At 52.4% G+C, this 11,328-nt stretch overlaps 1 protein-coding gene across 1 annotated transcript in view; it reads right to left on the bottom strand.

Moving 5' to 3' along the window:
- Positions 1-230: 230 nt before the first annotated feature.
- NOTCH3 (notch receptor 3) overlaps positions 231-11,328 on the bottom strand; it is a 31,954-nt gene continuing 20,856 nt past the window's right edge. Inside the window, exons 26-33 of the mRNA XM_074350570.1 lie at positions 10,967-11,121; positions 10,645-10,867; positions 9,535-9,619; positions 7,367-7,529; positions 5,763-6,067; positions 5,349-5,496; positions 3,732-3,829; positions 231-2,910 (exon numbers count right to left, since the gene is read on the bottom strand). Coding sequence (XP_074206671.1) covers positions 1,858-2,910; positions 3,732-3,829; positions 5,349-5,496; positions 5,763-6,067; positions 7,367-7,529; positions 9,535-9,619; positions 10,645-10,867; positions 10,967-11,121 — 2,230 coding nt within the window. The 3' untranslated portion in view covers positions 231-1,857. The remainder of the gene's footprint in view (positions 2,911-3,731; positions 3,830-5,348; positions 5,497-5,762; positions 6,068-7,366; positions 7,530-9,534; positions 9,620-10,644; positions 10,868-10,966; positions 11,122-11,328) is intronic.

The raw sequence follows: 11,328 nt of genomic DNA, 5'->3' as shown, positions 1-11,328 counted from the left end.
ACTAGAGCAAATCTCCCCTGAAACTGATCCTTTTTAGTTACATGAATTAATAAATTGGGTTTTTTGTTTGTTTGCTGGGTAGATTTTTGTCAGTTGCAACCAAGAGCACTCCAGCTGAAGGGGGAACCACTGAATATTACATTCCATCCTCCTTTCCTGGAGGACCCCACCGTAAATGCAACCTTGTCTTTGGGCACAATTATTTGCAAGACATAGAAACCCGTTCAAGCTGGTATGTGCAAAGGAGTATTTATTATACGAGTACAGCATTGTCTTCAGAACCCAAGGGAGCATGAAGTAGAGGTGAGATCCACGCAGAACCAGCATTGGGCACTTAGAAGTCAATAAAAACTCATTGATGTCAATGGAATAAATGGTCAGTTAACTGGAACTGAGACTCTATCTAGAACTGAGAAACTCCCTCCGACACTCTGGAGCCATTTAAGTGCTCACCTCTGATTCCCCCTGCATAGCTCCACTCCTCTGCCTTGTTTTCTTATTGGTACCCACCACCCTAAACTGGCCATCAATATTTCTCCATCTGCCCTGGCCTTAGAAGCTCCACCAACCAATAACTTTCGTAGCATCTCCATTTGAAAAAAAAAAAAAAAAAGTTCTCAAGCAAGAGCATCCGATTGGCTCAATTTAAGTTAAGTGACCACTTCTGGTCCAATCAGTGGAGTCATCTGCCAAAAAAGGAAGCAAGAGTGGGCGGGCAGGCAAGCCAAATGGGCTGATGGCAAGACAGGAGTTCAGGTTAGCCCTGAAAAGACAGAAACGCTACCACTACCACCCTTGTCTTACCTAGACACAGAACAATGACATTGAGTGTTAACTATTCCTTTATTAGGTGGTGAGGGGAGAGGGAGCTGTACAATGCAAGGTCTGGGAATTTAGCTACACAGGGATTGTGACCAGAAGCCATATTACAAAAATAGCCTACAAATACTTCTATTCTGCCATGGGGCTGGGCCAGGGGAGTACTAGGAGGCAGGGGTGCCATCCAGGCAGCTCCTTCCCTTCCTGCGTTTCCATATTTACAGGGAGACAAAGCGAAATGCACACATCTCCCCTGGTCCTTATATTCCCCCTGGCCACCCCACCTCCCAGTTTCTTAAGTCTAGGATGGGGGCGTCTGGGGGCGGGCTCTCTGGGCCAGAAGGGCACTTCCCTAGCAAAGCTATAGAGTTCCATCTGGAATGCAGTGAAGTGAGGGAGGTGGGGTGGCGAGGAGACTCCCAAGTCTCACCCAACCCCTAGCCCCAGAGGGTGCGCCCAAGGGTGCCTACTTGGTACACACCAGGGTTGTGTACTCGGTACACAGGATCCCGGTCATGCCTGTGTACTTGGTACACAGAATCCAGCTTGGCCAAATGGGCCCACAGACTCAGCCCCACGGGGGCACTGGGGGGTTTGCAGGGGGGCAGGGAGCATCTCCATATATATATTTTGTAAAAAATAATAATAATAATAAGTTTGTTTAAATGAATTTGTTTCTATACAAAATGTAAAAAAAAAAAAATAAAAATCCACTCGTGTCAGAGCATGAAGAGTGAGAGAGGCCAGAGGAGGCAAGAAAGGAGGGAAGAGAGAATTGGGGGGGGGGGGAGGGAAGAGAGGAGAGGCAGGAGGATGTCCCAGACTCATCACAAGACTAGAGGGTGGGAGTCAGCCTGCATCCCTTATAAATAAAGAAGACTGAAGCCCTAGGCTGGTGACCTCTTGGTCACACCGCAAGGCGGGGTAGGGTAGAGGAGGAGAGGGGAATGGAGAGAATGAAATGGACTAAAAGGGGAGAGAGAGGAGTCAGGACGGGTTGTCTCTTCAGCCTCCCCAAATCCAGGAACTGGGGGGCTCTCAGGCCAACACTTGCCTCTTGGGGGTGACTTCAGGCTGGGGCCCCAGCTGAGTCTGGGCCTGAGCCAGGGGGCCAGGAACCGACAGCGGGAGCTGCTGGGCAGACAGTGTCCCAGCAGCCGTGGCCGTGGCCCCGGTGGCAGTGGCCGGGCTGGGCGTGGAGTCGGACCAGTCCGAGAGTGAGGGAGGCGAGGGGCTGGCCCAGTGCTCGGGGGACTCGGGGGATGGGGTCAGGTAAGGGTGCTCGCTGGGGACCCGCAGGAAGCGGGCCTTGGGGGGGCTGCCGTGGGCCCCGGCCGCCGGGAACTCCTCGCCATGTCCCGGGGCCGCCAGGTACGGTGGGGGCCGCTCCTGGGGGGACACGGGGTTCCCGGGGTTCAGCAGCTGGGGTCCCGGCGCCAGCGGCAGGAGGAAGGAGGGGCCCGGCGGGGCCGGTGGGGGCAGCCGGGTCCAGTCGAGGGGGACGGCCACGGGGTTCAGCAGACCCAGGCTGAGCACGCAGCCCCCGGGGGGCTGGCGCCCGAGACTCGCCCGGCCCGCGCCGCCCAGCTGCGCCAGCGACACAGCCGTGGCTGCGGCAGCCGCGTAGGGCCCCTCGAGGGGGAAGCCGCCGGGGGACGCGGGGGGCCCACCAAAGGGCCGCGGGGAGTCCAGCGAGTCCACGGGCGAAAGCGTGACCGAGCTCTCGGCCAAGGGCCCGGGGCAGGCCAGCGTCAGCTTCTTGCCCCGCCCGCGGGCGCCCTGCGGCCCCAGCCCCGCCTTCCCCGGCGGCCTGCGGCTCTTCTTTCCCCCGGACTGGGCCACCTTGAGGCCTGGCAGGAAGGCCCCGGGTGGGCAGAGCAGGGGGCCCAGGCCGTGGGGGCCGGGGGGGCTGCGGGGCCCACTGGGCTGGTCCAGCAAGCGAACAATGTCCTGGTGCAGCCTCTCCTGAGCCACATCCCGGGGCAGCCTGTCCAGGTGGTCTGTGATCTCACGGTTAGCAAAGTGGTCCAGCAGCAGCTTCGCAGCCTCGAAGCTGCCCTCCCGGGCGGCCAGGAACAACGGAGTCTCCTCCTGTGAGGGCACAGAACCCACAAGATGACAGGGTCGCAAGAGTCAGGATTAACTCCTAGCCCACATCACAGAGGCCTCCCTCCAGTCTCTGGGGAAATCTGAGAGCTAAGAGTTCACACTCTCCAGACAAGTTGGAATCTCAGCTCTGCTGGGGAAAACCGGGCAAGTTATTTCCTTTAAGCCACCTTCATCCAGCACCTACTAAGCTCCAGGCTCCAGAGCCAGGACTAGGGTGAGGAGACTGAGGCATTCGCCTTAGGCACAAGATTTACGGGAGCGTCAAAAATCTCAGTCATCAAAATAAATGACATTTTAATGCAATCTTTAAAAATTAAGATTAATGCAAAAAAAAATCCATAAAAAATATAATATGGAAATTTAAAATAAGGATGGAATCCATCCCGGCCCCCCTTTAAGCCTCACTCTTTAATCTATAAAAGGAGAGGAATACCACCTTGCAAGGGTTTTTAAACAACAATCATAAGAGCCATCTTTTACTGAGGATCCGGTAAGCACCCTACAAAAGCATTAGCACACTGAATCCTCAAAAGAGGCAATGAGATGGGCACTGTTGCTTCCCCACTTCAAAAAAGAGAAGAGAGGTTCAGAGGAGTTAAGCAACTTGCCCAAGGTCACACAGCAACTGCCATATACTTCCTCCTCTGATCCATTATTGGAGCCTCTTGGACCCAAATCCCACACCTGAAAGCTGGCTGCAGGCAGGGTAAATGCCCCCATGAGCCTACCCCAACCTGCTCTCTGCTACCAGTGAAGGCTGTGCCAGGGCTGGCTCCCAGATGGGCCGGGGGGCTAGGGCTCACCTTGCTATCCTGCATGTCCTTATTAGCTCCGTTTTTGAGCAGCGCCAAGGTGGCCTCCACGTTGTTGACAGCTGCAGCCCAGTGTAAGGCAGATTTTCCTGGGGGGAAGTGGGGAGAGGTCAGGGTCAGGACCAGGCTCATTTACTGCCCACCCCCCACCCCCAGCAGGAGGACAGGAATTGTCTAGAATATAGCCTTGGATAGGGAGCATGACCCAGCAATTCTGCTCCTAGGGATATACCCAAGAGAAAATGAAAACGTACGTCCACACAAAATCTTAGATGTGACTGTCCATAGCAGCACTATTCATAACAGCCAAAAAACAGACACAATCCAAATGTCCATCAATGGATGAATGGATGAATGAACAGTGGTTTATCCATATAGTAGAATATTATTTAGTCATTAAAAAACAAAAAAGAAGTAATACTGATATATGCTACAACATTTGTGAACCTTGAAAACATTATGCTAAGTGAAAGAAGCCAGTCAAAAAAAACCACATGTTGTATGATTTCATTTATATGAAATAACCAGAATAGGCAAATCCATAGGGAAAGAAAGTACACTGACGGTTGCCTAGGGCTGGGAAGAGGAGGGGGTTTGGGGGGATAAGGGCCAAGAGGGTTTCTTTTTCAGGTGATGAAAATGCTCTAAAATTTACTGTGATGATATCTGCACAACTATGTGGTTATACTAAAAGTCATTGGATTTTATACTTTAAATGGATGAATTGTATGGCATGTGAATTATATGTCAATACAGCTGGTTTTTGTTTTTTTTAAAAAACAGTCAAGACAAAGGTTAAGACATTCAGTGAAATAAAACATTTAGTTCTTTGTTCATGCCAGTCACATTTCAAGTGCTCAACAGCTACCGCATGTTGCCAGTGGCTACCATATTGGACGGCACAGACCAAGAATATTTTCATCATCACAGGAAGTTCTACTGGACAACCGTATTTCTCAGCCAAGGGTGATTTTCCCCTGTGGGGCATTTGGCAATGTCTGGAGGTATTTTTGGTGCTCACAACTGGGAGGTGCTATTGGCATCTAGTGGGTCAAGGCCAGAGATGCTACTTAACATCCTGCCTGGCACAGGACGGCCCCTAGCACCAAGAAGGACCCAACCCTAAATGTCAATGTTGCTAAGATTGAGAACACCAGCTCCAAAGGATGTTTCTGAGAGTCTGAGTGTGTGTATGGCTGTGTGAGGTTCTCTACACACGAGGGCAGGTTGCCGTGAATCTGCACATCTCTGTGCAAGTAAGCCACTTCCAGGGAGTGACCTTCACATAGAGATTTGCCTGATTTGCAGGTGTATTACACTAGATGTCCAGTAGATGGCACCAGAGTAAGTTCTAACAAAGCTGATGGAAATGAAGTGCTAGGAAAGGGCACCTTTTTCTATATCATTGCTGTGCAATATGGGCTAAGGGGTGACTTTTTTTTTTTTTTTTTAATGCATGAGAGTTTAAGTCCATGTCGAAACCCTGTTATGTGTGCATGTGCTTCACTGACTGGGTCCATGTGTGGGTGTGAGTTCACACCGACAAGATAGTCAGGGCCCAGATGACATCCTCTCAGCCCCCACCCACCGCTCTCCCCAGCAGCCTACCCAGCTCGTCCACAGCATTGACATCAGCATGGCTAGCAATGAGCTCTTCCACCATGCCCTCCACCGCCAGGCGGGCCGCCAGGATCAGTGCCGTCGAGCCATCTGCCATGCGGGCATCCAGGTCTGTGGAGCGGTTCCGGATGAGAATCTAAGGGAGACGGGGTGTAGCAGGGGGAGTTATGGCAAGAACAAGAGAACCAGGACCACTTCTAAGCCCCCGGAGGCCCCCAGCCCCTATACCCATGGAACTGATGGGGTTCAGGGAACAAACAGCTACTTGCCAGACTGTGCTCTCACATATCCCCCATTTTACAAATGAGAAAGATGAACTCTGAAAGGCAGAACCAGAGCTCAACTCAGATCAGTCTGAGGCCTGTCCCAGCTCTGAAGTCCAAATAAGTAAGCCCATCTCACCTGGAAGACGCCCTGGGCATCGGCAGTGACGGCTGTGTGCAGGGGGGTGCGGCCTGAGTGGTCCTGCGCATTGGTGTCTGCCCCAGCATCCAGCAGCCGCTTGGCCGCATCGGCCCGGGCGTAGCGGGCAGCCAGGTGCAGGGCCGTCTCGCCAGTGCGGTCTGTCCGCGCTCCAAGCTGCGCCCCCTGGCAGATCAGGTCTGAGATGATGCTGGCTGATGTGTCTTCTGCCTCGTCCTCCTCGGTTGGAATTGGCTCCAGGGCCCCTCCGCAGAAGGAGGCCAGCATTAGCGGGGTGAAGCCATCTGCAGGGACCAGGAGTGTGTCACAAGGGAGGAGGGCACAGGACCTTTCCAGGTAACACAATCATGGGTGCCGCATCAGGAGGAAGTGGGACATGTGGAAGCACAAGAGGGAGTGGCAAACCCTCCCATCACACACACACACACACACACACACACACACACACACACACACACACACACTTGTATCAGGTGCCCCAGGAGCCAACCCAGAATGAGGATTCATGGACATGTGATTTATCACAGAAGGGCTCCTATGCAGCAGGAGATACAAAGATGTGTGCAAAACCTCAGGCATACCATGAAAAGGAATAAGAAAACGAATATAGGTATATTCATGTATGACTGAAGCATTATGCTGTACACCAGAGACTGACACAACACTGTAAACTGACTATACAACAATACCAAAGAATACAAAAAAAAAAAAAAAAACCTCAGGCAAACTCCTGGAGAATTCTCTCAGCCTGATCCCAAAGGGGAACTCTGCAGGCTGCGTTGTACCTCAGAGCTATAATCCAGTTTGAGGCAAAGGAATTGTGCCTTTCACACTCCCACACTCACTGGTTACCAGCTGCCCCCAGGGACATAAAATACCAGGCACCTCAGGCCCCAGTAGCCTGGGGGACTTCAAAAGAGAGCTAGAGATGCAGGCCATTTGGAGCAAAAGCAAAACAGAGCTGGGGGAGGAATACCCCCAGATACATCAAAGAGATCTAAGAGGCTCCAGGTAACATGCTCTCCTATACTTTGCATGAGCATTTGCCCTGGTTTCCCTTAGGGAGCCACCTGTACCCCATTCTCCATCCTCACACGCTCAGTAGAGCCAAACCCCCTCCTTCAGGGACAGGCATCTAGCCCAGGCCTGCTCAATCTGCATATTCCAGGCCCCAAGCCACACTGATTGGTTCAGGGATGGGTATTGACCCTAGTCCCTCCAATCAGAACTCATCCTGGGACTTTTGATGGTACAGATGGGGAAAAAGTTTTATGAGGCTTGTCCGACCTGTAGCCATCAGTGTCCCCAGAAGAAAGCTTGCCTGGGCTGGAGCCAACAGGTGGTAAGTCCTGGATCCAAATGTGCCTGAAGCTTCCATTTACAAGAGCCAGTAAATCCCCTGTTTTAACTAAGTTTAGGCTATTATCACTTACAACCAAGAGCCCTGATTAACACATACCCCCAACAGATGGATGCTCAGACACACTCAGCTCTTCCCAAAACACAGACCCAAATGCAACCTCTCACCAGTAGGATGGGTAAGGGGCATTCTGGGGGCAGGGGGGAGGGACACCATCACTGACCTGGGCCACGCACGTTGACATCCATGCCATCAGCATCGGCGTCACCCTGGGGTGGTGTCAGCGCCATGGCTGGTGCCACGCGGATGTCAGCAGCAACCAGGTGGTGTTGAGTCCACTGGCGGCAGTCTACGGTATCCTCAGCCCCCACACCGGGCTCCTCTACCTGGAGGCACAAGGACCCAGGTTCTCAAAAGGAGTTGGGAGAGACAGAGACAGTCTGGGCATCCCCACAGGCCTCTCTCACAGAGATGCGCACGTGGCCCCAAGAAACCATTAACATCCTGCTTCTCAAGATAAGGAAGTGGGAAGCCGATGTGGAGCTCAGAGAACTCATAAGAGGAAGAACTGGTGTTTTAATCTGGGCTGGAAGGGAAGAGGGGCCGGGAACCCATGGTGGGGGATCAAGGGAGAAACCCAGAGCACAGCGCCTGTCAGCACACACCTGTCAGTACATGAGGCAGGAACACACCAAAAACGACAGTAAGAGGACAGTTCTATTGATAACAGTAGCAAGAAGGACAAGAAAACCTTTAAATTTAACAGAAGAAATGCAAAACGTTCCAGTGCTTGAGTCGCTGACCTGTAGGGAATGGGGACCATGGGATTGATGCAGACCATTTTATTTCATATGTTTAGCATATTTTATCAAGTGTAGCTCTAGGTATTTTGGTTTTATTATTGTAAATGATGTATTTCCCTATTGATATCTTCCAGCATTTAGTTGTTCATACAAAAGTACTGAGTTTTGTGCATTTCATATCCAACTCTACCTTACGGAATTGACTAATTTTCATGTTGGCTTTCTGGTATAATTCTGTTGTGTTTTACATGTTTGCAATAATGTCTGAAAATAGTAAACATTGTACTGCCTCCTTTGAAGTAGTTCACTTCTAATTCCTTTCTCTTGATTTCAATGCCTCACACCTCCATAAAAATAAAAATAAATAAATAAAAAAGTCTGGGCTGTGGACACCAAACACAGAGACCGATCAAGCCTGACCTGAGCTTAAGTGCCCAGGTGGGGAGTTGAATTTCATGAAAGGGGAGAGCCAGGTGAAGGACAGCTAACAGAAAAGGTCAGGGAGGATGGGACAACCTTCCATGTGGATTCAATGTCTGACACTGTCACTTAAGTACGCTTGTGACCCTGGGCAAATCACATCAGAGCTCTGAGCTTCTCATCGGTAAGATCAGGATGATGCAGTCATTGCTCAGTGCTAAGACACCTCAAAAACACCTGTGCCATCTACTTAACACTCACTTTTAGAAGAAAAAGTGGGGGGAAAATGCCTGGGGCAAGCAGATTTCTTTAGCTGTCGACTGTAATAGACGTCTCCATGTCAACAAACATCAAAATATAGGTGGGGCAGGGGCAGCTAAGAATGGAGGGGTGTTTGAATAGCTACTTCATAACATCATTATAAAAATGAAATAAGGTACTTTCTGTGCATTTAAGACATTCAGCGAGTATCAAAGTAATGCTAGCAAAATAATAATGGTAATAATAATAATAAAAGAAAAAAGACAACAAAACAGTGAAAAAAGAGAGAGAAAAAAGTGTTGCTAGCAGGAGCCTGTTATGGACTGAACTGTGCAACAAAAGCCGAACACTGAAGCCCTAACCCCTAACATGACTGTATTTGGAGGTAAGTCTTGTCATCTCCAGTTACTTTAAGGAAGTAATTAGGATTAAATGAAGGGTGGAGCCCTAATCCAATAGGACCGATGTCCTAATAAGAAGAGGAAGAGACACCAGAGTTCTTTCTCTGCGTGTGCACACACAGAGGAAAGGCCACACGAGGACACGGTGAGAAGGCACCGTCTACAAGCCAGGAAGAGAGTCCTCACCAAGAACCCACCCTGCCAGCACCTTGATCTCGGACTTCCAGCCCAGGATAGGAAGAGACTAGCTGGGAGCTCTCTCAGGCTGGGCACACTGGACTCAATTGGATGCAATGGAGAGAAAGCAGAGTCACTGTCTGGACCAGGGCATCCCATCTAGGAAGAGGCCAGGCTGGCCTGGTTAGAGGCACAGGATGGGGTGGGTGCCAGAACTGTTCTCCAGAGCTGGCAATAGCAGTGACTTCCCTGGCTCTCCCACTGACCATTGAGCCCCCACCCAGGACCCTGAAGGCAAGGATCAGTGGGGACACAAAAGGGGACACAACCTTCAGTCGCTTGGCCTCCGGGCACTCTGTGTCCATCCAGTCTGTGGCCACCTCCCCCATCAGACTCTCACCCTTAGCCATGTTCCTGTGGGAACAATGGGAAGAGGGGAGGGGAGAGGGGGACAATGGAGACGTGCTGGGTCAGTAGGCGCAGGGGGCAGGGTCCGATGAGGGGATACAGGATGCAGTCAAGGTTGCAGGGGGTACCGTCAGGGGTTAGCACGGATGGTGGCTAGGGTCTTAAGATGGAACTGGGAGGCGGAGGGTATAGCTCAGTGGTAGAGCACATGCTCAGCATGCACGAGGTCCTGGGTTTAACGGTGCCTCCACTAAAAAATAGTCTATTAAGATGGAAGTGGGGAAGGGACAGGGGTGGGGGCAGAGGTCAGAGCCATCACTATGGGACAGGTGAGGATCCCAGGCACACAGCAGGGGTTATAGAAGATGACGTCAGAGGTCATGGACGATAGAGTTATCTTCACAACAGGTGAGAGATGTAGACAGGATCGAGGAGATTGCTGGGAAGGGTCAGGGGGTCATAGGGTCACAGGAGAGGGGTAAATTCAGGGATTAGGTCAGGGTGGGGTTGGGGTCTTGAGGGTCAGATCAGGGAGTTGGAAGTGAGGCTCAGGGCCAATGTCAGGATTGTGGATCATGGGGAATGAACACTGAGCTGGGGCAGAAAGGGGGTCAGAGATTAGGTCAAAGGTCAAGGTGGTTAGCACCAGAGGCACTACTGGGGCTCACAGAGGATAAGGTCAGGGGGCCAGCAAAGGATTGGGGCATAGACAGGGGTCATGAGGTCAGAAGTCACGTGGGAACTAATTTTGAGTATCAGGGTGAAGTCTGAGAGGCTAGCATCAGGTTGGGGTCAGGGTGGGGTCAGGGTAGGATTGAGTCAGGGGAACCGGATCATAAGAAATGAGGTCAAAGGTCACAAATCAGGGATGACCCCCAGGGATTATGGAGTCAGTGGTCAAGGGAATGGGCACTGTGGTCCAGGCTAGAGTCTGAAGTCAGTTGGGGTCAGAGGTCAGAGTCAGGTCAGGATGGGGTCAAGGGCTCACAAGGCCCCCACGGTCAGGGACAGGGAAGGGGCAGGGTCCTCACTTCATGCCCAGTGCGTCTTGGCCCACAGGCTCCCGCCGGCCCTTGTGGCCAGCAGCCGCATCCTTGTGCAGCGCAAAGCCCTCGGGGAACCAGAGGGTGCTGTGCTCCCGCTTGCGGCGGGCCACCATGACGCCCAGGACGAGGATGACCAGCAGGAAGACAGCGCTGGCAGCCAGCAGGGGCAGCAGAGGCACGCTCGGCTCCGGCAGCTCCAGCGGCTCCCCTGTGGGCAGGAAGCAGGGGGTCTCAACCAGGGGCCGGACCCACCCCACCATGGGAGGCCCCCGGCTCCACCCGCATCACCCGCTGGGCTGGGCCTCACCCCGCGCGGCCCGCAGTGGGTACGGGAAGTCAAGGCGCTCCACCGCTGACAGCGCTCCCAGGTAGTCGGCCGCACTCTGGGCATCAGGAAAACAGTGGTCGTTCTCCGGTGACTGCAGGCACAGACGGTTGTCAATCTCCAGCATCACCACCGAGCTGTGGGGACACAGGGGCAGGACAGGCAGGCCCAGCAGGCACCTGCTACAAACCTCGTCCCATCTCCCCCAACCCATCTCCCCCAACCCATCTCTCCCAACCCATGCCAGGCTTAGAAAAGCATCTCTACTCACCAGTCTCCACCACGCAAAGCCTCTCATCTGGCATTCAACCCCACCACACCCCCAAAACAAGTCCTGCTGTGGC

This window comes from Camelus bactrianus, chromosome 22 (genome assembly GCF_048773025.1).
Source record: "Camelus bactrianus isolate YW-2024 breed Bactrian camel chromosome 22, ASM4877302v1, whole genome shotgun sequence".
NCBI lineage: Eukaryota > Metazoa > Chordata > Mammalia > Artiodactyla > Camelidae > Camelus > Camelus bactrianus.
Note: the sequence above shows the minus strand (reverse complement) of the source record. Positions and strands in the feature narration are given on the sequence as shown.